The sequence below is a fragment of the Gambusia affinis genome, linkage group LG06, assembly GCF_019740435.1.
Source record: "Gambusia affinis linkage group LG06, SWU_Gaff_1.0, whole genome shotgun sequence".
In the NCBI taxonomy this organism is placed as follows: domain Eukaryota; kingdom Metazoa; phylum Chordata; class Actinopteri; order Cyprinodontiformes; family Poeciliidae; genus Gambusia; species Gambusia affinis.
The window spans coordinates 19,185,468-19,213,424 of record NC_057873.1 but is presented as its reverse complement, the minus strand read 5'-3'; the positions used below and the strand labels follow the sequence as shown (position 1 = coordinate 19,213,424).

Below are 27,957 nucleotides of genomic sequence, written 5' to 3'. Positions count from 1 at the left end.
CAGCCAGGATTCACTGCAGTTATTAGTTCAGTTCAGTGGTGGCGGATAATACAGAATCACCCTCTACAAGGCATTTTTTTCAGTCTAAGAAAAATTTTAGATGCTTAATATCTTGGGCTAAAGCAACACATTTTTGTCAGAGTGATACCAAGAACTAAGTATTTGATGTTGTAGTTTGGCTGTTGTCAAGATGTTTAGGTTTAAAGTAACATTTCAATTTTACTGACATGTTTCTTTTAACTGGAAGTAATTTTAACCTTTTGGAGTGACACAGTCAGAGACCTTTCTCGAATCAGATAGAGAATCCATGGACAGACCTAAATATGAGGATGACTGCAAGGAGATTTTCCAACCTTAAATACTTGGAGCTCATCTTCAAAAATAATCCATCAAAACAACAGTGGAAACGTGTAAAAAGCAGCAATTGTAAGAGGGGTTTGAGTGAGGGATTTGACAGATTTTTCAATGATTATTGAGAAGATTGATAATAACCTTAAACGTTAAAATTAAATATAATCTAAAACAGATGATAGATTGTAGATTTTTATTCAAAATAGATGCTTCTTTTTTCAGTACCTTTTGAGATTCTCAGTCTGTACTAGTTTGACAAGAAAACACTGACTCTACTGTAAATCATCTCTGTTGTACTTCTTGATGTTGTTGCTGTAGCTTGACAAAAGATCCAAATCTGCTGTTCTATTCCTAGTAGCCTGATATACACAAATCTTATTTCCTCTATCTATGCACATCAGAGGCCAGGGTTTGATATTGTCTTTTGTTACAGTGCACCGGCTCTGTTGTGGGATTATGACCCATCTTTCTGCATGCAGCATGCACTGTATTACCCTGAAAGCCTGACAGACTGATCCCAAGAGGCACCCCTGGTACATTCATGCCTGTGTGTGCACGCAAACACACAAACACACACAGCTCCCACTGTTGATTCACTCATTGACCATCACTCCCCCTGCTGTATCCTGTGGGTCTTTATGCTGGGAGGAATCAATAACCTTCTCCCTTGCCTTGTCTCTCCACTGTGACTACCAGAGCAGCGCACGGCGGCTCTCAGTCAGCTGCATGTTGTTCTGAAAACACTGACAAAAAGGGACACATTCCTTCTGCAGGCTGATTTAGATGTGGGGTAGCGTAACATCCGAAAACCGGAAAAGTGTCGTAAAACAGCGGCAACACCCGAATCTTTGAGCGTGAGTGGGCGGGTGTTTATAGACACACATAAATTCATCCTCGTGTGCCACTTCCTCTATGACATTAGCTGCACAGAGTCCATTACTGCCAGGTAATAGGTGAATGTCACAATAGCAGGATGTCATAAAGCTCTGGAGTGGTCTAATGGATTTTGTTCGGGTTGAGGTGACACATGCACTGTCTTTTCCAAGAAATGACATAGTTCCAGCATCAGATTATAGTTTTGAAAAGCTAGCCTGCATGTGGAAAGTAACTTGGAGAATTACGTCTCGTCTTGTCTGGAGAAACTTTGGACAGTTCTAGTTCTTTAAACCTTTTTGTGACTCCCCTTTGATCCTCTTTGCACAATTTTTATGCTTTACGGGAACGTGAGAGGAGGTACCCAACTTGCACTTTGAGAGGGGAAAAAAAATTACAACTGACATTACAAAGGCGGTGGAAAAGTTTGGAGCTCATACAAAGCAAGTGACAAGAGCAGAGACTGTTGCCAGTTGCTGAGCCTCGTAGCCTCGGGGGGGCAGACAGATGGGAGATCGGAGGCTTATGGATGTACTGATCATGTGAGCGCATTCGCTTCAAAAGCCGGCGTAGAGCGGAGGAGAGATACAGGAAGAGAGCAGAAGTGGAGAGGGAAAAACAGGCTTTGATTTCTGGGTTTCATAAGCTTGGCACGATGCCCTTTTTAGCTTAGATAAATGAGTGAACATTTTCATTAATTAATTAAAGCTTCTCTTTTTAGTGTTTTTTTTAATATAAATATAAACAATTCCTGTTGAGGTGTACTGATCAAAGTTTTGTAATTGATTTCTAATCTCCAGTTTAGTGAGACTCTGAACTGCCAGTGCTGACTTCAGCTGATTCTGATCTATTTTTACTTTATTTTCCTTGCATGTAATGGTTGGCAGAAAATAAATTTAATGTGAATTAATGTAGAAAGCATTGCATCATAAAAAAAATTGTAATAAGTGAGTAACAACTGAAAGTGTTTAGTAAGCTAGTTATACATATGGCTACCAGTTCTATCAGTCACTGTTTTGGACGAAGGAAACCTTGAAAATTTTCCAGTTTAAAGAGGATCTTAATGGACATTTCATATCCCATTTCATCAATCAAAAACAAAACTTTTTATGTTCGCAACACAATCCACATACTCCGATTAAAAGACATCCTCACCTTGCATTTGAGATTGATGGACAAGATGCAGGTAACTGCTAAATATTGATTGTACACAATTAGTAATTACAGCTATATTGTAGTACTTACTCAAAGACAACACTATAAGTAAACACAATTATTATACAAATAAAAATATGCCTTCAGAAAAAAAAAACAAAAAAAAAAACTATGAACCTCATATTTATTCATCACTCATGAATCTAAGGTTGTCTTTTCCACTACTGGTCCTCAGACACCACTGCTCTGAATGTTTTCGGTGTTTTCTTTCTGCCACATGCCTGACTTGAATAAGTGGGTGACTAAAAAGATTCTTTAGCATGTAAAGGAGGTCATTCAGTCATTTGAAGCAGGTATTCAGGAACAGAGATGCATGTAAAATATCCAGGGCAGCGGACCAGAATTGAGAAACACTGATTTAAAGCTTTTGTTATCTTTATAACTTTTATTTTCTGATGTGCCCAACTTTTTGACATTTTCTACATTCACTTTTAAGATCCTCTTTGATTTCCACACTCTGCTTAAACACCAGAGGGAGACAGAGGAGTGGAGTTCATGCTCATGATGCTACAATTAGTCTTTGGCGAACAGAGGCGACATCACACTGTGTGTGTTCTTCAAAACACTAGTTTGTCCTTTTCCTTTAAGCACATACAAATTTGTTAGTTGACGGTTTAAGAGTTGGACTCCACACCTTGAGTCTTTGGACACCACTGGCCAAGACATGAAGCCTAAAATATGCCTCGCGTCCTGTTTTAACACATCTGAATCAAACTCCCGCAGAACTTCATGACATGCTAAGTCATTTGAATCAACTGTGGGACACACCTAAAACATGCAGGACACAGTTAAAGCTGGGGTATATAAACAAGCATCAAACAACTTGTTTTTCTCTCTTCCTTCCAGTCCTTGGGCACCAGCGTGGTGGTGGACATCGCGGTGATGGGAGAAGCCCATGGTATGATCTCAGACCTGCTGGCCGACCCCTCCCTGCCTCCGAACACCTGCAGCTCTCTGAAAGCTGTCAGCAACCTCCTCAGCACCCAGATCAACATCCAGCCGCTCCATCGGCCCCGCATCCCCACAGAACCCCACGCCTGTTCCGACTCAGAGGATGGGCCGGAAAGACCCGAGAGACTAGCCATCCCGAAGGTTAATATTTGACTGCTTAAGATTTCACAGTTGCAAATTAGTGATTTTCCTGAAACAAACAAACAAACAAAAAAACTGAAACTGTTTGATTTTGGAACCAATATAAAATTTGTGTAAAACATTGTTTGTGTATTGTCAGTAGTCTAAGTCAAAGTACCAATATCCAATTAATATTCTTTGGCATGTACTTAAGAAGTCACTTCATGATCAAAGATAAGACTGAAATAAAGCAATTCTGCAGAGAGTATAAGGCCAAAACTCCTCCACAGTGATACACTGATTGCTAGTTATTGTGAAAGCTTGGTAGAAGTCAGGTCTTGGGCTTAGGGGTCATCATAATTTGAAAACTAATTTTTTGTTATTTTGAGTAAAAATAGCTGATTTTCCTCTCTTAATTTTCGCTCTGTTAGAGCAGTATGTGCTAAAAAAAAAAAAAACAATAAACAAGAATGAATGCATCCATGGTCAGAAACCTTCAAATAAATCCTCACTGCACATATCTGTTGAATAAGCTGCATTTCAGGTGGTTTTATTTTGTTACTCTAGAGAGCAGTAAGTTAACTGTCACACATCATTAAGCTCGTTTTCATCCATTTGTTTATTTATCTGTCATCCCGTCACCTGCTTCTGTCCATTTTCTTATTTGAACTTTGAGAACATCATTTGTTGTTCCAGCTAATTTATTTTTTTTCTCGACTTTTCTACTGTTTGTTGACTTTCTACTAGTTGTTAAGTAATAAATCACCAGCCATAGCTGACTTTGTTTATATCATAACAAACTGTATCAGATAACTACAGTGAGAGATGTTATCTGAAAGACCATGTTATCTGCTTGCCTTGAGTTTATGTGATTTGATTAGCATGTTTCCCGTAGTGATGGGACTAAATTTGTGAAGTTGCAACTAAACAATTCAATTACATTACATTTAACACTGCCAATCCACCTCATTTGCTTTCATTGCTCCCCCTTAAATCACTGCCAAGCCAGGCAAAGATATGTTGTTGTCAGGGAGATGATCTTTGCCCATTATGATTGGTGGAAGAGATTATTTGAACTTCCTCCGTCTCTTGCCGCATCTGTGAAGCCTCCTTTTCAACTCTTCTGGGATTTGGGGTCATGGTCCATGTATTATTTGATCTTTTGAGTTTCTAATCAACTTCTCCCATTTGTACAAACAGTATATTACTGCCAGTTACTAGTCATAACAACGCTCCAAAAGTATAAAAGCAAAAGCAAAAATCCTTCCATTTGCACAGCATTTAAAACCAGACAGAGTAATTGTCCAAACATGCGATGCGTCAACCAAAAAACAACAACAACAATAAAACAATGTCTGTGATCTGTCATGTTCAGGTGCTGGCATCTAGACATAAAACCTGAGGATAGAATCTTTGGCACTTTGGGTTTGATTCAGGTGTAACCCATCCCTGCATAAATTACACTCAAACTTCACTTCATTGCACGGTTAATGTGGTTCTAATGACCCAAAATCCTCTGGATGGCTTAATAACGTTTGACAAGACCAGTGCTTGAGACAGTAAGCAGGTGTTCGAGGCAGAAAGAAAACTAAATAAAGCATGTGATGTAATGCAGGATACCTGGAAAATGAGTAACTGCTTGAGTGCACTGAAATGTTTAGTACATGTACTGAATCTCAATGGTCAGAGAGGGGGATTTGATAATCTGGTCATCTTTCTCACAAAAACAAAGTAACATGAGGCTAACGAGAGATTTTGAGGAGCTTTTCTCATAATTAAATGTACAGAGGCTTGCCAAAACCATTCACACCGCTTGAGTTTTTATTTTATTTTCTTACATTATATTACAATACTACAGAGTCCCCTACGGGACATGGAGATGATTTTTTTTCTTTTGCATTCCCTTACAATAAATATTGCGTTCCATCACAATAGATTAGCAAATACAGCCTGGTCTGTTTTGTATACAGTCATAGTGACAACAAATCTCAATTTAAAACTGCATATATACACATTTAAAGAGCTTCAGCGAAAGTGTGTTTTTACATCCTTCACTCTTTGGCAGAGAAACTGGTTGAAAATCGACCTCAACTGTGATGTTTGTTTATGTAAGATGGAGATGGGATTGCATATGATAACGACCCTTAATTAACCATGCAGACTCCACAATCAAAATTGTATCTTTTTCACAATTTTGAAAAAGACCCATTATTTTCACGAGTTTATTACCTCGTGGAAATAACTCAAAAATAGTCCCAATAGTTTGGATTTATGTTTTTTTTCTTTTCTTCATATGGAAAGTTTCTGTTTATATTTTAGAAGGAATGGAAAGAAAAACTCCATAATTGACCTGTTTTCCTTTCACAAAGATCTAAATCTTCAGACATTTCATATACTAAACCTTACAAAACATTATATTGTGGAATCAGAGAAGCAACCAAGAGGTCTCTGGTAATTTTGGAAGAAATTGAGCCAAATATCATGCAATTCTGGAGGAAAACCTGTTAGAAGCTGTCAAAAAAGTTAAGACTGTTGTTGATGTTCACCTCCCAGCAGGACAACAACTCAAAACATACAGATTGGTTTAAAACATAATTATATGTTAAAATGGCCCAGTCAAAGTCAAGACCTAAATCCAATATAGAATACGTGGCAAGACTTCAAAATGGATATTCACAGGGACTCTCTATCCAGTCTGACTGAGATTGACGTATTTTGCAGCAGAGAATTTACAAAATAGAAAAAGCCACCCAGTTGGCGGGGGAGTAGTAGAGACTTAAATCATGGTTCAGGTCACCAGTATAGTGACAACAATTCACAACAATAGTTTTCATGGGCAAATTTTGAGAGGTAGAATCCAGTGTAAATAATACAAAGGTGATAACTGATGCTACATCTACATGTAGCTGTAGCATGAAACACATCTTCACCCTCTGTATGTTGTTTGACAGATCAGATCAAAGAGACAAGCAAAAGAAAAACTCTAGACCTGTGATATTTGTGATGGGAAATTGATAAAGCAGACTAACACAGTGAATGCATCTTGGGACATCCTCCATGAGTTCAGTCCCAAAGCTGTGTTACCATAGGAATAGCTCAGGGTCACCTCCCTTAAGCCTTGCTTCCTGTTCCACTTTTAGAAACAAGAACCATAAGGAAACCTGCTGCATGAAGACAGAGAGAAGTATATAACTGTAAGCGTTTTGTCTTACATTGGAGCTTTGCAAATAAGACATACACATGTGAAGAAAAATGCATTTAACAAAAAGACAAAATCTGAACATCTTCTGCTGTCCACATCAAATGTGCATATCTTTGGTCTGACGAAAATCACAAAATCCACAAAATGACAGCGCTGCATTGGTGAAAGCTGAATATAATGTTTATTGCTGGGTTTAAAACCATAACCAAAATCTACGGCTATGGAAAAGCAAGTTGTTTTTTTCCATCTACATTTCTGCCCCAGTGCATTTAAAATACCAGAGACAAGTCTGATAGTCCAAAATCTTCATTTGATGTATTGTAACAATTTTTAGTAGATTCGGTTTAGCTTATTTATTCATTAATTTAGTCTAAGCTTGATTCTTTTGGTTTTGCTGACACAAGGGAGCAACTAGGATTTTAATGTTTTGTCAGTCACGTAACCATCTAGGAAAAATCATGTTTCATTTCTTGCGTAGTCCTGTACTAACTTTTCATAACAGCACTTTGCACTGCAGGGGTTCCTTCATATTTCTGCCACTGCTTGGATTGTGTTTGTGTACCTGAGACAAAAGTATTCTTAAACAGGAACATTGTGGTCTTTCTCTTTGTTTGTGTTACATTTAGATAGGGCTTTGACCTGGTTTGTTCCATTTCTAAACATTTCACAAGGTGGAAGTGTACAGAGCGAGAGGTGCTTGAACATTCCTCTTTGCACAATCTCTCTATGTTTTAGAGAGTCCTGGGTAGTCACTAATACTCTCTTCTCTTTAACATCGTCAGAGGATTTCTTTAGGACTAAGTCTGGGGGCTAGCATAGCCATGGAACAAAGTTTGGTTTCTGTTTGTATTTATGTTGCCATATGTTTGGCGTTATTATCCTGTTGACAATCCTGAAATCCATTTTTAATTTTCTGCCAGGGGCTGCCAGAATTTAATTAAAAATGTACTGCTATCTCAAAGAATTTATGATGCACTATAACAAGGTTCCCTGAACTTTGGAAGAGACCAACAGCATTACAAACCTTCCACAATAGTTAACACCGTTGTTGTTCGACTCCAGGTACAGCTGGAGTGTTTGTCACTGTTCGTTTTATCTGACCAAAGCAGGTTCCAGCTAAGGTCCCCAGTGTATGCCTGGTGAAGGACTAACACTGCACTTCACCGCATACATTTCCTAACAAGGTAGAGGGACTGGGGAACTCGTTAGAGTGAATGTTTATTAAAAATCAAATTAACTCTGTATGCTTTTAATTCTACTTTAAAATCCCAGTAGAATAAACTGAAGTTTGTACTGCTGTGAGATAGTTGCAGGAGTACGATGCAGATGTGTTAACTTGCACCTGTTGATTTGCTCTGCAGCGTCTCAGAAGGAGTCTGCCCCCAGGATTGCTGAGAAGAATTTCATCCACCTGGACCACGACCACATCAGCCACGGGGCTGCCCACCATCGAGCCGGGCCCCGTACGGCGAGATCGCTCTGCCAGCATCAAACACACTGTGGACAGGTAATCGCCTCACCGCTTTGAACAAGACATGATTACTTTGACTTCCAGATCTGATTAAATTGTCTTATCAAAGCGGTGATTCCTGGAACAACCCATTGATGATAACTATCTCAAAGAGCCGCTCCATGTCAGCCTCCTACACTGCCTCTGGCACTTCCAACCACCTCTACACCAAACCACTGGGAAGACCAGGTGTGTGGACAATTCTGGCCCTTTGAGCTCTTCTTTTCAATGACTCCATTTGACCTGGGAAACAATCTTTTTTATCTTTCAGGTTTCCCTCCCTCCAACGTATCACCTCTGGGCTCGCCGTGTCCGTCTCCTCCTGTCCAGGGAACGCCCATCTCCAGTCCGACGATAAAAACGTGTTCAGTTCAGCTTCCTGAGCTGGCCAGGCCACTGACAGAGCAGGTTCCTGTGTCTGTTGCCCCCAAGAGCCATCACAGAGTCTTAACTCACAGCCAGAGTGCGCCAAGCTCCACCACCATTCAATGGCGGCCTCCATCACTCTGCGGCAGGTAAAGTCCAGGCAGTTATGCTCCCCTAAGCTAAATACAAAATGTAAGCAGATAAATCTCTGTGTTTTCATATTCAGCTGCGGCAGGCCGTTCAGCAATCGACTAATCAATGGAGTAGAATCAGGCAGTAAACAGGACAGAATACCGCATCCAGGTACTGCCCAAGAAACATCTCATGGAAACAGTCAAAACACAAATGGTAGCCGAGATTTCGAGCAGGACATTTCTGATTCTGTGTAATCCCCTCTCCAGATGAGCGCATTGTAGCTTCCTCAGATTACGACAGCACCTATGACAGCACTTATGAGACCAACCACAGTGACAGCAGCGACTTTGCACAAAACGACGACGAAGGAGAAGGAGGCAAGAAGCCGCCTGAAGGAAGGGGAGGCTGTAGGGAGTGTCCGCCGGAGTGCATCGTTCTTCACCCACTCCTACCATCCCCAGAGGTAAACGATTTTACTGACTTTAACAATATAACAAGGCGGTGTAGGCCTCTCGAAGATGAACAGAGTAAGAGCTGCATCTGGCTTTACATTCACCTGTCAGGACAAGTCAGCGTCTGCCCCGGAGAGTCCGGTCATGCCGGGTCTGGAACCCCTGATGAGTCAGCTCAACAATTGGAACTTCCCCATTTTCAGCCTTGTGGAGAAGACTCATGGCAAAACAGGCTGCATCCTCAGCCAGGTAAATACAATATGTGTGACAATATTTAGGATGAATAAATGTAACCAAATGAAAGGTTGCAAAGTACTAGAAATGTCCACATTCAGTTCAGCCTCAATATTCACTGACTATTGGGATCTAATGGTGTGTGAGGACTAATATAAGGTGGAACACAATTGCTAACTAGAAGGAAAATGATTGAAACTTTTTAGAAAGTGTTTAGAAATAAAAATGTAAAAGTATGGCTCACGTTTGTGTTCAATGCTCCAAGCATCTTTTGAGATATTTCTCCACCAGCTTTGAGCAGGTAGTGAAGGCTTTCCCAGTTTTTCTTTTTAACACGTCACAATCTCAGTAGGAGAGCTACACGAGTAGGAGATTGTAATGTGTGACTTAAAAACATTCATTTTTAAGTCTGGCCACAGATTCTCAGATGGATTTCTTCCAGTATCACTCTGTACTGAGCTTCACTGATCTTCCCATCAACTTTGACCTTGCCTCTGCTGAGGAGAAGCATTACGTACATCACAGTTAAAATGTTCTAAATTGCCAATACCTTAAATAACATGATTTGAATTTACTTTGAACTAAATTTGCAGTCTGGTGAGATGTTTATATTTAGCTGCCAGTGTGGGTAGCAGCAGCTGTTTGCACTTGAAAATTTTAAGAAAGCAGCTTTGGAAAAGGAAAGGGAAAAAAAAAAGATCTCTTACACTTAAATAAAGTCTTCTTGAACCAATATACTTTAATCCTGCTGTTTGCTCATTAACAGGCCTCCCCAGAACAGCTGTTTATATAATGAGACTGAATTAAATACAGGTAGACAATTATTAAGGTAATTAGTTGTACTGTATTGCAGTTGTAACAGTTACAGAAGAGAGCTGAATACTACTGCTTGCATTGATTTTTACATTTTTATTTGTAGATATCTATTTGACAGAGATGATTTCTATGTGGAATAATCTCTGTATTTTATTCAGACCTGTCTGAGAACTCAAGCTGCTTTCCAGCTCTTTTGCAGATCAATAAAACATCAGAAGTGCCATGAATTGTTGAATAAACTAGATCATCAAGGCACATGAATTCATTATATCTTTCCTAACACTATAGTGAACAGTGTTAAAAGACTTACAGGTCGACATTCTGTGTTAGATAGGTTAATAAATTATTTGAGGGTAGTATTGCAAACACCTTCTTCAGATTTTCAATGTTCTTGTTTCTCAGGTAACCTATCGGCTTTTTGAGGACACTGACTTGTTTGAGACCTTCAAGATTCCCATTAAAGAGTTTATGAACTACTTCCATGCCTTGGAGAACGGCTACCGGGATATACCTTGTGAGTAGAATATCCAAATACAGCTTTAAAAAAAACAAGTGCAGCAAATCCTTTAGCAGCCACAAGGTGGCTGCATTGCTCATGTAATAACACTCCCTCACCTGATCTATTCAGTCTGTGTGTTTAATGCAACTCTGCAAATAGCTTGCAGACGTGACTTTTAGCACAGATGGATCTTTTTAATTTATTTAAAGTTCAGCAGCTAATATACACTCTCACAACCATCAAAATATTTAAAACAAAATCAGCAGCAGGGGTTAACAGAGCAGGTATTAATTGGAGTTTAGATATTTAGATGTTGAATGCACTGACTTTAGTTTGGTAGAAGATAAAATACCATAAATGACTGCAATAATGTGAAAGCTACAGTGTCTGTGAAAACGTACGCAACCCCTTAGATGGTTTACCCATTTCTTTTGGAAATCAATGAACAAAATGTGTCGTTTTCACAAAAAATGCTGGTAAGGGTTTTTTTCACAAAGAACATTCACAAGCTAACACCTTGTCAAAGGAAAATCTGATTCATTGTTTAGTAGATGCACCATTGGCCTGCAATTCCAATATGATGTCTGTGTGGATTGGTCTCAATCACACAGACATGGTGAGATGTTTATATTTAAACATCTCACCATGTCTGGACTCTGCAGTTTTACTCAATTTCTGTGTAGCTTTAGTTGGATTCTTCAAATTGTTTTTTTGTTGTTTTTTTTGCTGGAAAATAAATGTTCTCTGAAGAGAACATCTTGCAGATGGAAACAATTTGTCCTCAGCTGTGTTTTGGTTCCATAAAACTGAAGAACTTTCTTCTACCTGACCGTGAAGTCTGTTTGAACCTTGTTATGAGTTTTCGTCAGCAGTGCTTTTCTAATTTCCACTCTCCCATAAAGCTTTAAATTGTGAAAAGCTGGGCTACAGTTATTGTCTGCAGTCTCCTCCATATCAGCTGCTGAAGCTTGTAACTCCTACGGCAGGGGTCTCAAACTCCAGTCCTGGAGGGCCGCTGTCCGGCAGTTTTTAGATGTGCCTTAGGTAAAAAACACTGGAATAAAAAGGCTTAATTACCTCCTTGTGTAGGTAAGTTCTCCAGAGCCTTAATGACCTAATTATTCTATTCAGGTGTGGTGCAGCAGAGGCACATCTAAAAGTTGCAGGACTGCGGCCCTCCAGGACTGGCTACAGTGTAGTCAGAGCTGTCATGGTGGCCTCTTTCACTAGTTTCCTTCTTGCATGATCATTCAGTTTGTGAGGACAGGGCAATAGTCCTTCCATTTCTTGTTGAGGGATTTAATTGAAACCCAAGGAATGTTCAGTGCTTTGGAGATTGTTTGTATCCACCCTCTGACTTATACTTTTCTGCAACCTTTTCTTTGATTTCCTCGTAGTGTTCTTTTGTTTTCATGCTGCATTGGCAGCCAGCATGAAAATAATAATATACTATTATTCAGTAAATGGAAACTTCCAGACACAGGTGTCTTTATACAATAATACAATAATCGCTGTCTTATTGTTCTTACTGCACTCATAATGAAACTACTGTCACCAATTGGTTGGACCTCTGTTGAATTAGGTCAGTCGGGTTGAATAATAATGCAATCGCATATGTACAGTATTAAAATTGTACATGGGCTTTGGCTTTACTCAATATAGTCAAGGTCTTTTAACCTATGATGGAAATCCATAAAGTTATTTTTGCCACGCCACAATCACATTAGTTCTGAATATGTTTTCTTCCTCAAAGCTTTCTGTAAGTACATCTGGAGGGTCTGAGAACTCATTTTAAAGCAGGGCATCAAAATGTATCCCATTAAACATGGGGCATAAATAGAAGTTTACTGGAATAAGGTGATTGTGTTATCCATGCAAAATCAAAAGTCCTCGTTTAGGGACAAGTTTTATTTACAGTATGTCACTAAAATCTCAAATAGCACAGATGCCTCTCTTGGGCTATTTAAATAAAACATCTATGAAACTTTATGTAATTTAATAAAGTCTCTTAAATCAGTTAATCAATCAACTCATTTTGTGAATCCTGGTGGTTAATTTTCTTCTGTTTGTCCTGATTGCCTTATTGTTCTCATGTTGATTATACATTAAAAATAGAGCAATCAATCAATCATTTTGTTTCAGTCCAGATTTTTCTAAATGTACTGACAACTGTCTTTAAATCTCTATTCCCACTCTTTCTGTATATGTTATATTTTTTATATTTTGAACAAATTTCCTTACTAAGTTCCAGGCCTCATTTGAGCTACTTTCTACTGTCATTTATAAACAATCCAACTAAATAAGCATTGGATAATTTTTTTATTATGCAACCTCTTCATTCATTTCATGCTGTCACACAAATCATTGTGTTGCCTTGAAGTTATGTGATTGTAAATGGCTGCTTTTTGTTCACTCCTACCTCTGTGTGAATTAGCGCTTTGGTTCTTTTCCTTTCAGATCACAACCGGATCCATGCGACTGATGTGCTGCACGCCGTGTGGTACCTCACCACGCAGCCTGTGCCGGGCCTGCCCATCCTGCCCACTGAGAACGGGATTCACACTGGTGCGCTGGGTCTAAAAGTAGTCATTTCCTATGGATAAACTTCTAGAGTTTTCTCTCTTCTTTACATTTAGTTAAAACATCTAATTTAGAAAGGTCAAACTGACATCTCTTAAAGCAGTGGTTTATTTTTGCTGTTAATAAATACCCTCAGTCAAATCTAATGATATCTATCAGATTGATGACTACCTGAAAATCTCCCAGCAGGACTTCCATTGGTAAACAGTTGAATCTGAATAACACAATGCATACTCAACTCTAATTAGATGAGGTCCTCTGTGCATCCTTGGTCACAATTACATAAACTATAATCAATAATGTTGATATTGCAAGGAGACAAAGTAGAAATAAGTATAGTTTCCTAACTGTCTGTTGTGACTTTAGGCTAAATTCTTTAATGGAAATGGAAATGTTGAACATAGCAAACCCATATATTGGGTAAAGTGTAAAAGCGAACTATGCTAGTACTATTTTTCTTTTTTTTTGTCTCTTGTTTCAGTATGATTGTCAGTGTATCTCTTGACTCCATCAGAATTGTTAAAGATGATGACAGCTACGGCTCCCTGTCTGGTCTAGATGATTAATTAAAGTGCTGCAGGTAAAACAACGAACAAAGAGGATTTTGTGTCTCTTGCTGTGTTCAGACTCGGTGAACAATGTTACGTCTCAAGCGCCGGGCTTCCTGGTTTCCAAGATGAGCTCTGTGTTGGAAGACGGCTACAATTCCCTGTCTGGTCTAATTCCAGCCCTGGAGCTCATGGCCCTCTATGTAGCTGCCGCCATGCATGACTACGACCACCCTGGAAGAACAAACGCCTTTCTGGTTGCCACAAGCGCACCACAGGTACATGAATGTACTATCCTGGCAGAGAGAGAGGAATCAACACTGGCAAAGGTTTAGAGTTTGTAGGTTGCAGATTAGTCGAGGATTAACTCCACTAATAAGGACATAGATAGGAATATGATCAAATTCAAGCTGCAACATGTGGTAACACTTTATTTGACAGGTTGTGAATAAAACTGTCATGACACCGTCATAAACATGACATAGCACAAGTCATAAACATGAGTAAGCCTTTATGAATATTTATGGCTGTTGTCATAAAGTGTCATTTGGTAAATGATGACACTTTTAATACAAAGTTGACATTATTCAAAATGTCTTTGTTACGGCAACTTGACATTAACCAAGAAATCATGAACTGACATAAATTTGTTATAAAGGTATTACTGATTAAACTTTTAAAATTAAGTAGCTTTATGTTATTAAAGCTAAAGTTTAATCATTTTTTTTTATCTCTAAGGTTACAAAGCCTGGAAAATCTATAATTAGTTTAAATTTGTAATTTGTCCATTTATCTCTTCACTCATGTTTCTATTATCCATTTATCAATTCTTCTGTTCATCTATTCACGTGTTCATTCATCATCCATCTATCAGTCCATCCGTCCATTTATTTAAAAAAGCCTATGCAATCTGTTCTTCATCTAAAGTTCCCATTATTTTAGGTATTTTCAGTCCTACATAATTACTTTATAACAAACAGAATGTAGATACAAACTATCAACTAGCAGAACAATTCTGTGAAGTCACTTCACCAATCAAATGAATCTGTATTGTTTTAATAGCTAAGCCCAAGTCATTCTTATTATATTGTAATAATATAATGAACCCCTGTGAATTATTGAACACTGTGTCAAGTTGTGTGTTTTTCTCCCTTCTTTTGCTGCAGGCTCTTCTGTACAACGACAGGTCGGTGCTGGAAAACCATCATGCGGCTGCAGCGTGGAACCTCTTCATGTCTCGACCAGAGTTCAACTTCCTGGTGAATCTTGAACACGTGGAGTTCAAGCGTTTCCGCTTTCTTGTCATTGAAGCAATCCTGGCTACTGACCTCAAAAAGCACTTTGACTTCCTCGCTGAATTTAATGCAAAGGTAAATAACCCCTTTTTTCTTTTTTCTTTTTTTTTTACCTAAAATTGCTTGATTGGTTAACTCTTTGTGGATTATCTTGCTCAACAAGCAACATGTTTTCTTTTGCCCACCTTTCTTAGGTGGGTGATGAAGGTGTATCTGGCATTGACTGGACCAATGAGAATGACCGATTGCTGGTGTGCCAGATGTGCATCAAGCTAGCTGATGTCAATGGACCTTTGAAGAATAAGGAGCTACATCTGCAGTGGACAGAAGGGATTGTCAATGAGTTCTATGAACAAGTGAGTTTATGAAAATATCTGCAGCCTAATAGGTAGAAAGAGATTAAATCACAAAAATATATTTTTAAAGGAAAGGGGTTGCATATTTTAAAGCTACGATCCAGTGTTTTCTACAAAATTGAGCAAAGTCTTGCCTTGTGAGCGATGGGCTCGTGTGTTCTTTTAGTTGGCAGTGGGTTTTCGTGTTGGCACTCTCTCATAGATTCCATGTTGCCATGAACTGTTCCTGATATTTATAATAGAGGAAAGGATGGAATGAAAAGCAAAGTTGATGTTTTGAATTCCCTTTCTGTCTCAAAAGGTAATTTCTCTTCCTCCTGAGGGAGATGATGGTTCAAGGAGACACAGAAAACATCTGACTGGGATTTACGGTTGCTTTGTGCTTAAGGACACTCCACTAGGGATCTTTTGTGTGCACCTACCACACGTGGAGTCAGATTTTCAGAACACTTTCTGCCCATGAATTTGTCATTGTAGACTGATGCTTGGCAACAAATCCTTAATCGAACTGCCTGGGCCATAGAGATAAGATCTGATTAGCTGGAGTGATAGTCTTGTTGCGAAGCAGCTGTAGCCGTTTCTAAGTTTCTGGGATGTTTAGTTTTACAACTCTGTTATTCGCACATGTAAAAAAAAAAAGCATTTATAATATATTTTTACTATCAAGATGTAAAAGGCATTTGCTATAACAGGATTCCTTTGACTAACAGTGAAGTGGAATTTTACATGGCAAACTTAAAACCGCAGTTCAGCAGAGCTCAAATCTTTTGGGAGGCATCAAAAGAGAGATGGAGTGCATCTGTGTTTTTTTTTTATATATAAGGGGGAGGATGACCTAAATGTGCCATCATTGACAGCTCTCATTCAGACAGATCACAGACATTCACACAGCTTGTCAGAGTTGTAAACACACATTTGTTTCACGCCCTGCGTAATGCCACTTCAACATGTTGAACACCACTAATACCTAATAAAACGATGTGGGCTGTGATCCTACATGGATGCGATGTATGCAATATCCACCAGTACTCCACACTGACGCCATACAGGTTTTTGGTTGCCATGGCAATAGGAATCCTTGTCCCCCAGCCCCCGTCCTCGTTTTGTACAGCTTGAAAGCAGTATCATCAGACCGACAAAACAACAAAACAGAATCCTGCACTGTCATAACATTTGATGGAACAAAACAAAACAATCCTTTTTTTTCTCTCTCCGTTTTGTTATCTTGGGTTCCGTTTCAAAAACCAAAACAGGAGCAGCAGTTCCAAGAATTCAACCTTCAGAGCAACTTCTAGGTAATCCTCCAACTGAGACATGCAGTTGGTTGAATGAAAAATGGGAAAATGCAGAAGTGGGAATCATGTCAAGCATGAGAAACTGAAGAAATTGATGCACTGCAATCATGTTTCCTGATGAGTAAATCTGTTAAATGGGGACACATAAATTTCAAGCAGAGTATTAATGCTTACAATTGTTTTGATCGTGTGGGAATAAATATGCAGATTGGAGTCGTCACGGCTACACCAAATCTCCGACAGTGAGATGGTTTTATTTTTTAGGCTGCTACCTAAAGATTAGTTATACTTTGAACTCATCTTTTTTTCTATTTGTAGTCTACTTGACCTATTTTCCAGCGACTGTATCCGGGGGCTGTGTATCTGGGACTCTCAGCGCTTGACAGATGAGTTCATAATATTTCAGAGATAGAGTTTACCCACAGTTGGATGAACAGTTTTTTGTGTTATTTATTTGATACAGTTTTAGTCTTATTAACCAAAGCCTCCATTTGTACATGCACCACTGGCAAAGATGTACAAAAAATTTAAAATAAATCAATTTTTAACCCAACAGAAGAAATAGTAGTTTAATTCTTTTTTTTTTTTTAACCTAATCACCTTTTCTACAATCCCTTTTGCCAATAAGAAAACACTGAATCTTCTAAAATTGCACAAGGCTGGAGCATTCAGAGATAAAGGCCATTTTTCCGTGCATAGACTCCACCATACATTTCAGGGTTTGGGATTGTGGTGATGATGGGAGAAGGTTTATGCTGTAAATTGTCAAGTATTCTGTTTTAATTGGGTCACATATTCTGAATCATTGTTGTGCTCAAAGACACAATAACAAATGCATTTCCAAATAACTGGTACAGCCCAGGTAAATAAAATGTTCTGTTACTTTATAAAGTTCATGACACCATGTACTCACCGTCAGAAGAGAAACACGTATGGGAAAGTTTTGTTGATAAGTTATTCTGTTTCTGCCTTTTCTTGATTTACTTGGACATGTTGTCCTGTCTCTCTCCTTTTGAAGAGTGGCTAAAAGAAATGCAGTCGTCTTGCAGTTTGGAAGTTGTGCATTATCATGGCTTTGCTGTGCGATATATTTTTGATCACTGTCAAAAGATTTAATTGAGCGAAATAAAATGTTGGCTCAGTCAAAGTACAATTATTAAATATTATGCACATGTTTATTATTCCAGTCCTTGTATATTTTCTGTTTTCTCTCCCTTTTACATTTCTTTCTCTGCATCCTTCCAGGGTGATGAAGAAGCAACTTTAGGCCTTCCTATCAGCCCATTCATGGACCGGTCTGCCCCCCAACTCGCCAAACTACAGCAGTCATTCATCTCCCACATAGTGGGACCACTGTGCTCCTCCTACGACTCTGCTGCTCTCATGCCAGGGCGCTGGGTGGACCTGTCTGAAGAGTCGGTTGAGATAGATGTGGAAAAGGAAGGACAGGACACAGAAGAGGAGGACACGGCGGATGAGGAGGCGTCAACAGGTTCCGATGGGTCCCGTATGTCTGCATCCTAATTAATAGAACTCATTTAGCGGTGATATTTATGGAAAAAGGAAAATTGACAAAGTATGTCACAAACAATTATTGTTCCATAAAGATTTTTATGCTTAAATTTGATAGTTTTTAGGGAAAAACGGTCAATACTTAAAATATTGATTCTTCACACATATTTAATGCATTATAGGACAAGGTCCTTTGAAACATCTTTCAAGCATAAGAAATATTGTAAAAGGACTTCAAATTGTAAAAAACTATAAATCTCCAAACACATCACTTGTGTCTTTGCACCAAGACGATACAATCTATTCGCTTGGTACCAAATCCTGTACTTTGAAAGAAAGAGCCCTGAAAAGAAATCGATAAAAGTGATCATCAAAAGTATCTAAACATCCATTGCAGGTTTTTTTTTTGCAGTAACTTATATGGCTAGAACTGCATGCCGTACTGCAATCACACCTCACAAAGATAAATACTGCTCAGTTACTCTGAGTTTTTTTCTTTTTCAATTCTTTTTCCAAATGTCTGACTTCACAGTATCAGACACATCCTAGTTTTAATGTAAAACTGTATCTTTGATAATGGGGAAGTGTGATTTTATTTCTGCAAATGTAAGACTTTTTGATAGAGAATATTCAAGTTTCTTCATGTAAATATGAATTGAATTTTCAAATCTTAAAATTATTTTGCAAAAATATTCTCTTCCAAGGCCAGTTTTCTTTTCTTTTTTCTATCTACTTGCCCTAATACTTCCTCGTAACAGTAACAGACATTACAATACATTATTTTAGCACTGCCATGATAAATCAATATGATGGAAAAAGAAAATGGTCAGCAAACGGTTGTCATTCTTTTTACAGAGTAAGTACTGAAAGCCATATTTTTTCTTCAGTCACTAAGCTGGCAAGTTTTCCTTTTGTGTCCACAGAGAGGCAAGAAGCCAAAAAGCTGCGCAGACGGAAGGTCTTTTGTCAGATCACACAGCATCTCCTGGAAAACCATGAAATGTGGAAACGCGTCATTGCAGCCGAAGCGTCAGAGGAGACTCAAGAAGAGAAGGCCAACTGCTTAGACAAACCTGCAGATTCAATCACAGCAATCCGCGAGGAGGAGGAAGAGCAGGAGCAGGCGAGCAAAGAGGAGGAGTCAGCCGACGACCTCGATGAAGCAGAAGAGATGGCGGCAGCGGAGGAACAGGAAGTCCTTCCACAATCAGAGACCTCAGGAGAAAAAGAGGACGTTCCAGAATGAGATTATAAACTTGAACCTCCTCTTAAACCAGGAATCTTGACCATTGTTTGAAAACGTTAGTTTTTTTTTCCTAACCAAACTCTTTGTATGGTAGCCAGCACATCACTTTGACACAACACTGTAGAATATGTTTTGGGTAAAATGTGCCTAACAAAATCAGGGTTGAGTGGGATGACTCAGAGTCAGTACATCTGATGAGGAGATCAGCAAAAGACGAAGAAATAGTAGAAACAGAGTGGTGATTGCGAATAACAGACTTAAGTTAGTTTTTTTTACTTTTCGAGCTTACTCTTTTTCTGGAGCCCTGCCCTCACCCAGGTTGACCCTTGTGCACTAATGGGCCAACAAATGCTCTTCCTGCATCTCCCATTTTATCAACACCCTGTGTAGCCAACACAGCTTGCTGAAGGTGTGCAGCAAGCCCTTTCTTCAGGACAATGGGATGAAAGTCAGGGAAAAGGCTGTCTGCAGTCATGTGGAGTAAAGGAGACTGAAGAAAGAGCCAGTGGTATTGTGTAAAAATCAGAGGACCACGCAAGTTTCACACAATCGCACTCACATTCCACACTCCAAACAGAGAAGAAGTTTAAAAAAGAACCTTGTTGCTCCAAAAGCTTTATTCTTTCTCAAGGAAAATCTCACAAAACAAAGTTTTAGCATTCAGTTTCTCCCTGTTTTGTTTTTTTTACAAATTTTTGGTCTCTCGGGCCACACAGACACCAACGTGTTTTCAGGCTGAACAACTCAGGAAGGCAGAATTAGAATCACAAAAGGACTTCCAATGTCCTCGTCCTTGTATTTCTCTCTGCTTCTGCTTTCATCTGTTTGCTTCTATCTCCTCTAAATACCCGGAAATGTTGGGCTGTATTTGTACAGCCTCGCAGGAACCAAAATGGAGTAAAAAAAACAAACAAAAAAGGTAACGTTGGCATTTTGGTGAAATCTTTGCAAGTATAAAGTATACTGCTGTGGTGGACAAGGCTAGTGCCGAGTCACAGGGCCAGTTCACCCGAGATTTACATAAAGAAGACTTTCTAGACCTGAAAGGTCAGTCGGCAACAATTAGGCGCTGCGCACCAATAATAAAATGTCTAGATGTCAGATTGTAAACAAGGGCATTATAGCCTTTTTTGTATTTTCAAAAAAAATGGTAAAGGGAATTTAAGTAGCATGTATATGTAGCCAGTTTCAATAGTAGCATGGAGAGAAAAATAAAACAGAATAAGGGATGTAAGCACTTTAAATAACACAGAGACTAACATTTTTGTTCAAAGTTGACACTGGTCCTGTAGAGAAAGGTTCCTCTGATTATACCTTACACTCTAAAAACTGCTGGTTTATAAACAACACTATTAGCATTATTTTGCCACCAGTCCGAAGATTTATTTCACACGATTAAACCATTGGTTTCACACAGCATACAGTTAGGTTTTGACCCCTAAAATAAGGTGAAGTGGCTAATATCTAACACTAGTGGTGAAGAGATAATAGAGAAAATACAACTAAACAAAGTAGTATTTGAATAAGATGTATTATTTGTATTTCTATGTCACAGTCATTTATTATAACTCACTCGTTTACTTTTCGACGTAGTAAATGTCATAAATATTGAAAACATTAGGCCACTGATAGGAACATACCAACTAATGAGACTTTACGAACAGTTAAATTTCATTCTCAGAATATAACAGCGTGTAGAATATTGATTTGATCAAAGTATGAACGTTGAATATGTCTAGCGTTAGGTTGTTGTACCTAATGCTGTACCTAAAAGTAGCTATTGGGTACTGAGCATGTAAAAGGCTATTGTTAATATTAGATTCAGTGAACAAACTTGTGTTTTTGTGTGAATTAAAGTCATAGCAAATCCCACTGACATTAACATTATTACGGTATACAGAGTAATCTTAACCTTTTATTTTGCAAAAAAAAAAAAAAATCTAAATTGTGAACCTATGAGGATTCATTCTTCTTTTTAACTCTAAATATTTGACCCAGTTTTTGTTTAATCTTCTTTCCCTAAAGTATGAACCCAGCATTTGAGTTAAAGGAATAACCCAGCAGTTGTTTGAGTGTAACTGTATCATAGCGTATGCCCTGACAGGTGGTGCTCATGCTCTCCTTTGATGTCCTCAGAAATTCTGATTGGTGATGATGGAGGACAGCGTGAACATCAAGAACAGCCCCAAGTAATGAGGCTTAGTAAGGAAACCGGGGAGATATGAGAGAAGGGAGAGGAAGCCTTTTAGCATTACATGTAGCTTTCCATGAAGGGTCAGCAGGGTCTTAAATATCTTTGATATTTCAGATTGTTCTAGATGCAGCTCTTTGAAGAGGATCAAGTTTGGTTAGAAGTCAAAACCATGTGATGATCTGTGTTCCCAAGGTATTAACAGAAACAAGCATTACAGCCTATTTAAACTGACATCGGATAAGTATCGGGGGAGGTTTGAGGCTGCTTAGCGTCTTCACTCACATAGCAGCAACAGGTAGCTTCCATCAGAATCATAATTACAGCTGAAAGACTATTAGCGCCGCGAGAGTTGCAGCTGACTCAAGACGAAGGCAGAGCAGATTACAGTACACTCAGACACTTTATGAGGTGCACTTCATCAATTCCTTGATACCGCTTGTAATGAATCAGCCAATTATATTTAGGCCCTAAACGCTGAGGACAACCTGCTGAGGTTCAAACTGGGGTTAGAATGGGAAATAAAAGGGGATTGAAAAGGCCATTGTTGTTAGTTTTAGACTTCATGGTAAGAGTATTTTAGAAACCGCTCATCAACTGCCATTATCACAAACATCTGTCAGGTTTACAGAGAATTGTCTAAAGGGGGCGGTAGTTGTGCCAGCGAAAACGCCTTGTTGATGCCAGGCGTTGGAGGAGAGTGAGTAAACTTTATTGGGAAGGTAAAAAAAAGTCACAGTAGTACAAATAACCCAACATTACAACCAGTGTTTGACTGAATACAAGTTCTCCCATTTATGGCCACAGTGAACCCATCTTCTAATGGCTACTAGCAGGATAATAAACTATGTCCCAAAACTCAATTCATTCAAAATTGGTTTCTTGGAATAACGTTGCGTTCACTGTACTTCAGTGGCCTCTTCAGTCCCCAGATTTCCATCCATTAGAATGCCTTTGGATGAGGACATTAGCATCAGGGATGTGCACCAACGTTTGGAAGCTATCATTACATTATATCATGTTTAATCTGTCAGACTTAAAATGCATGGAGGTCAGACCCTGCACCGACAAGGCGAACTTGATAAAGTTGCTGGTGAGTGTAAGAGTGATTGTACTAGATGTCTAAAGCAATCAAACAGCAGGGAGTTTTCTACTGTATGATAACCTGAGGAGCGAGATTACAGGTAATAACCAGTATTGATGGTCGGAGCCCCTGTAGCTCTCATATAGCAGGTGAGTTGCTGGGTAACGATTGATCAGTACTAACTACCTGACATACACCATACATGCCCTTTAAGCAGTCAGGCTGATGTTTTTAAACACTCTCAATTAAAAAACAAGACTTATGCAGTCTACTAAACATGCTTGTTTCATGTGACAAAATTTCTTACTGATTTACTGTTTGCTAATACTATTGTAATGCTGTAGAAATATTTATCTGTATCAACTGCACTGTTATGAGAATGCCCATTATAGCACAGGAGGGCTAAAATGTGCAACATTATACCCTTGACCGCTCATTGGCTTTACTCAGTAACATGGAGTACTTGAGTTTGTTTGTTACACTATAAATTAGGAAGTCTACAACAATCACACCATTTGCTTATTGTTTTTGTTTGCATGTAAATCCAAGAGGCTTAGACATAGATTTTTTTCCCCTTCATCATAACCTAGAAGACGTTCCAAGGACCTGCTATTGAGATGGCATAAAACAGCGAAAAGCAACATGTGGTAATGTTAATCTGAGGACATCGAGGTAAAAAAATAAAAAAAGATTGGCAAAGTAAGAAAACTAAAATTTTGCATAAAATGTAAATCTCTTTCATTTGGATCCAAAATACCTCCCTGAACTAATCCCTTCAGACTCTATCTTTGTAATGCCTTGACATGCAGATAAGCATGCCCTTAAACACAAAAAAACATGCTTGTAGCTGTAGTTTCATAAAAAGAGGAACCTTTTGAACTTGAAATACTATGAAAGTAACCACAACACTGTAGAAAAAATGACATTTCAGCACACCATATACAATACATTACACCCAAATCCCATCCAAAGCTCCAAGTCAGTGTTCAGACATTTTTTCATATTTTTTTTCCATTGTTGAGCTTAAATTTGAATAGCCTCGGAGTATAAAACTCTCTGAGACAAAACATGTCTTTCTTCTCCAACTGTACAGTGCAACAATCAAAGAGACTTGAAGCAATCAAAGGGTTTCCATTTACAAGATTTTCCAGATATGTGTTGTTTTTTTTAATCACACATATGTATGCATAGATTGAAGTCTGCCTACGTTTGGAGCTCTGCTTGTGCAAGTCCTCAGAAATTCAAATGTATGGATCAGTGTTTTGTAGAAGCAGTAGGAACGAACAGACCGGATTTGCACTTACTAAGTGCTGTGAAAGATATTCGTCCCCTTGGAGATTTCTTATGCTTTTAGTCACACTTAAACTTTTCATACCACTTTTACTAGCCAGAGATGGCCAGTGCAATTACCAAAAAACATTTGCAAATACAATGCAAATGTTTTTTGAAGGAGGTGTGGGGGTCGTTCTGATATGCCCCCCCCAGTGGAGCCATCTTGGCATTAAGCAGAATAAAGGGGCAGAAATTACCTCCAGAATACAACCAGTTGACAATGTAAAAGTTCAGTTAAAGAACAGTTTTAATTCTATACTTAGAGTGTAAAAATCTTTCTAAATTGTTTTAAATCCAAGACTTGTGTAGGTTTTTAATGAACAATAACAATTAAGTTTAAAGAATAATTTCAATATTTTAGCTTTTTAAATTCAGTATTGTATGTAACCATTTACATTTTAAAGAGCAGATTCATGTTTTCCTTTTAGAAATCTAGTTTGACGCAACTTGATTTTCTGCTCTACTTATATCTAGCTCCATAAGTCTGAGAATTGTCTAATCCATGTTGAATCATTTCACAACCATTTAGAGTTAAACACCCATTTGATAAATAACTGAAGGAAAATTTTTTTATTCATCTGTAATGTCAAATGAGCCTTGAAAAAATTAAACAGCGCAAACAGATTTGCAAAATGATTAATTTTGTGTACATATATTAAAAAATATCCTTTGAGTCTCATACAGCATTTTTTTTCCCAGAGCATGAGAGTTAAGATAATCAGATAATGCATAATTTTAATGTTTAAAGACAATTTTTGAGAAATTGCTAGATGCACATATTTAGTAAGAAATTAAAATAGGGAAATTTGTAAGTCATTTTTTTAAGACCTCCACCACAAAACCGTAGCTGAGTAGCACTTACATTTACCAAACATTTTGCTTTACCTCCATCTAAGCAGGTCAGCCATGTGATCAAAATAGGTGAAGTCCACAACACTGCTCGTCATTTTGGTGCAGCTCAATATTCTGGTAAAATAACTTCATCCAGGCAATATTTTCTCATCAAAAGTTCTTTGCCTAATGTAACTATTAAATAGTTATATTATTTTGATGTTCAAAACCATGAAATATGCAAAAACAAACAACAACAAAACTTGAAAAAGAGAACATTTGCACATTTTACTACTTCTGTGGCAAATTGATGCAGCACAACATCCTCTGGAAAAGTAAGAATGAAGCTAGAAGTTGCTAGTGAGTAATGGCATTACATTAAGAACACCAGACCCACCCATATGTGTATAACACAATGGCCAGCCAATGCCAAAGTAGAAGCAGAAAAATTTCCAGGCATAGATTTACTTGTCAATTTGTCCAGTGAAGTAGAGAAAGTCTGGTAGAAATGTGGTCTGAGAACAGCAGCTTGGAGACATAGCAACCCGGCACCCCTCAAAGCTCTCGTTGCCTGTAATTTTTAAATATAGCTATAGCTGCTTGTGACAAAATGTGTGTTTTCAAAAATTAAAATTCTATTATGATTTGGCCAGATGTAATTTTTGCTCTGGTTCTGACCAGCATTGTGGTGGACTGTCTCAGTCCGTACTGACTATGGACCTGACCAGCAAAAGGAAGAACCAGGATAACAATAGTGTCACCAAAGCACAATAAATGCGAAAACTATGCGGTGTTTGTGTAAAACATAGTGCAAGTGAATGTAACCATCTGAAAGTCTCACTTTTCTACACATTATCAATACTTTGAAGGTTTAACTTCACTAAAGTAATGTCACAATTATCACTACGACAGACTATTACCTGTCAGGCCCCTCTAAGTTTGTCTGCTGTTACTTTCCCTAAACACATTGTTTGGGCCTAAAAGTCAGGCTTCATGTAAGAAGGCTGTAAGTTATTCTTTTGGCTCAGACACAGAAAAAGGTTGTTGCTATGGTAAGTAAAACCCTGCAGGAAAGTTTAGAGAGTTTGACTGAATAATTTAACTGAATCAGCTGACATTAGTGGATACTTGGTCCTGCCAAAGGCCAAATGATAGTGAAAACTGAGTAAAACAACAAAATACTCCTGCAGAGAAATTTTTCTTTTTAAGTTTAGCACATAACACAATTATACGGCTGCATACTTCACTACAGCGATTTGTAGTACCTGTTTTAACTGCGTTGTGTTTGTGTCGGTCAGCGTTTTTATCCTTGGGTGAAAAGTGTTTTGAACAGAGAAGTTGTTTTTGTTTTTGTTGATGAGGAGAAATTCACCTGTGCTTACTTTCACCTGCTTTTCCAATAAATAGGTAAGTAAGCTTGGGTTTTACATACAGCACATAATTGCTCATACCTGGTAGTTGACCTTTTGGTTTACAAAGTCATGTTTCTAAAAGATATTTTGTGTCAAAAGGGTGGATTTTAAAAAGAGTCGTCTTTTTTGGAAAATAATGGAAATGCCAACGAGGATTCAGTTATACTCAATACTTTCAAAACTATGCTAAAGAGGATGATATGGGCCCTTTAAGTACAACTTTTCAATAATGATTTGTCCTCATAATTTGGTCATTTTTCGGCATTATGGAACATGAAAAATAATTATTTAATTGGTTTTGGCATTTATGACTACTCTTCTTAGCAATTTGACCTGTTTTTCACTTGTCTGTCTTTCTTTTGTCAATGTTAGTCATCCTAATTCTCCATGATGGCATTATTAACTTGATTTAAATTGTTTTCTGTTTCGAAAGACAGAAAAAGAACAGAGTCTAATCAGAGCCACGCTTCTTAATTTTTATCAAGGTATGAGTGTTTTCTTTGAAATATTGTTGCAACTGGATTTACTTCTGCAAACCAAAGAAATACTTTTGAGCTTTGCAGTTTTTGGTGATTTGCACAAAATGAGCCCTAAACTAATTTTCTTTTTTTTTTTCTTTACATCGTTATGTAGAACCTTGTGATGTTGGGATATGTATACATTATATACACATTTTGTTGTTATATGAAAACGCAGATTAAACTGAATGAAAAACTGTCAGCAGTTATCTAGTAGACCACTGCTTATAGTGTTAATATGTTTAATTGATTTATTCTTTCACTCCCATGTTAGTGGACTTTGGTAGCACGACAGTTTAACTCACCAACTCTTCACAGACTGAAGGCATCGTAAACCAAAAACAAACAAAAAAACAATTTTTCTGCTAAGTTAAACAGGGATTTCTCTCCTGTGCCATAACATTTTCACATGTACATGTATCTACAAACTGTTTTAAGGCTTTCCACGTTTGTCTCAAGCAAAACCAAAACAATTTTCTTCCACCATCTGTAAAATAAGACAAGGCTGGTATGGTTTTTTTCTGCAATTGCAGTCGCTTCACTGACTCAGTTCTTTATCTTTTCTCTCTCTAGTACCTTGCACTTGACTCATGTAGCAATACCTACAGGATGGGGGAAATTGTGTGATTCACCAGTATTTAAGGAAAATATAACTTTTTATTTCTTGCTATTGTTTGACTTTGTATAAAAATATATACTGTACAGATTTAAAAATATATTATGACAAATGAAAAAAAAAAACTTTTAGAAATAATATTTATTTTTACTGTTTTGTAATTTAGACACAATACTGTAGCTCCTCTATTGCCAGACTTACTGGAAGTGCCTCTCAATAATGTATTACAAAGTAACTATACAATATATTGGGATTATTAGAACCTGTCACTAGCAAGGCATTGTTGATGTTGTATTGTGACTATTGTTCAATAATAAGATTTATAAATGCTATGTGTGTGCGTGTGGCTGATTCTTCATCTGTTTCAACAAGGATCCTTTTGTAGCACATCTTCTGAAGTTCAACTTTAGATTGGAT

General features: G+C 38.0%; 1 protein-coding gene and 1 long non-coding RNA gene across 4 annotated transcripts in view; one reads left to right on the top strand and one right to left on the bottom strand.

The window, feature by feature from the left end:
- Positions 1-27,872, top strand: part of LOC122832063 (cGMP-inhibited 3',5'-cyclic phosphodiesterase A-like) — a 60,084-nt gene extending 32,212 nt beyond the window's left edge. For both annotated transcript variants that reach the window (XM_044118426.1, XM_044118427.1), the window contains exons 2-15: positions 3,286-3,531; positions 8,074-8,219; positions 8,293-8,411; positions 8,494-8,737; positions 8,815-8,891; positions 8,990-9,186; positions 9,287-9,424; positions 10,628-10,739; positions 13,182-13,289; positions 13,931-14,130; positions 15,019-15,222; positions 15,342-15,503; positions 18,044-18,305; positions 19,234-27,872. In XM_044118426.1, the coding sequence (XP_043974361.1) occupies positions 3,286-3,531; positions 8,074-8,219; positions 8,293-8,411; positions 8,494-8,737; positions 8,815-8,891; positions 8,990-9,186; positions 9,287-9,424; positions 10,628-10,739; positions 13,182-13,289; positions 13,931-14,130; positions 15,019-15,222; positions 15,342-15,503; positions 18,044-18,305; positions 19,234-19,556 (2,538 nt within the window). In that variant the 3' untranslated portion in view covers positions 19,557-27,872. The remainder of the gene's footprint in view (positions 1-3,285; positions 3,532-8,073; positions 8,220-8,292; positions 8,412-8,493; positions 8,738-8,814; positions 8,892-8,989; positions 9,187-9,286; positions 9,425-10,627; positions 10,740-13,181; positions 13,290-13,930; positions 14,131-15,018; positions 15,223-15,341; positions 15,504-18,043; positions 18,306-19,233) is intronic.
- LOC122832067 overlaps positions 18,217-27,957 on the bottom strand; it is a 47,229-nt gene continuing 37,488 nt past the window's right edge. The window contains exons 2-3 of one of the 2 annotated variants that reach the window (XR_006370791.1): positions 19,384-19,525; positions 18,217-18,318 (exon numbers count right to left, since the gene is read on the bottom strand). This is a non-coding gene — a long non-coding RNA (uncharacterized LOC122832067). Of the gene's footprint in view, positions 18,319-18,366; positions 19,296-19,383; positions 19,526-27,957 lie in introns of those variants that run through there. The other variant, XR_006370790.1, reaches the window with a different exon arrangement.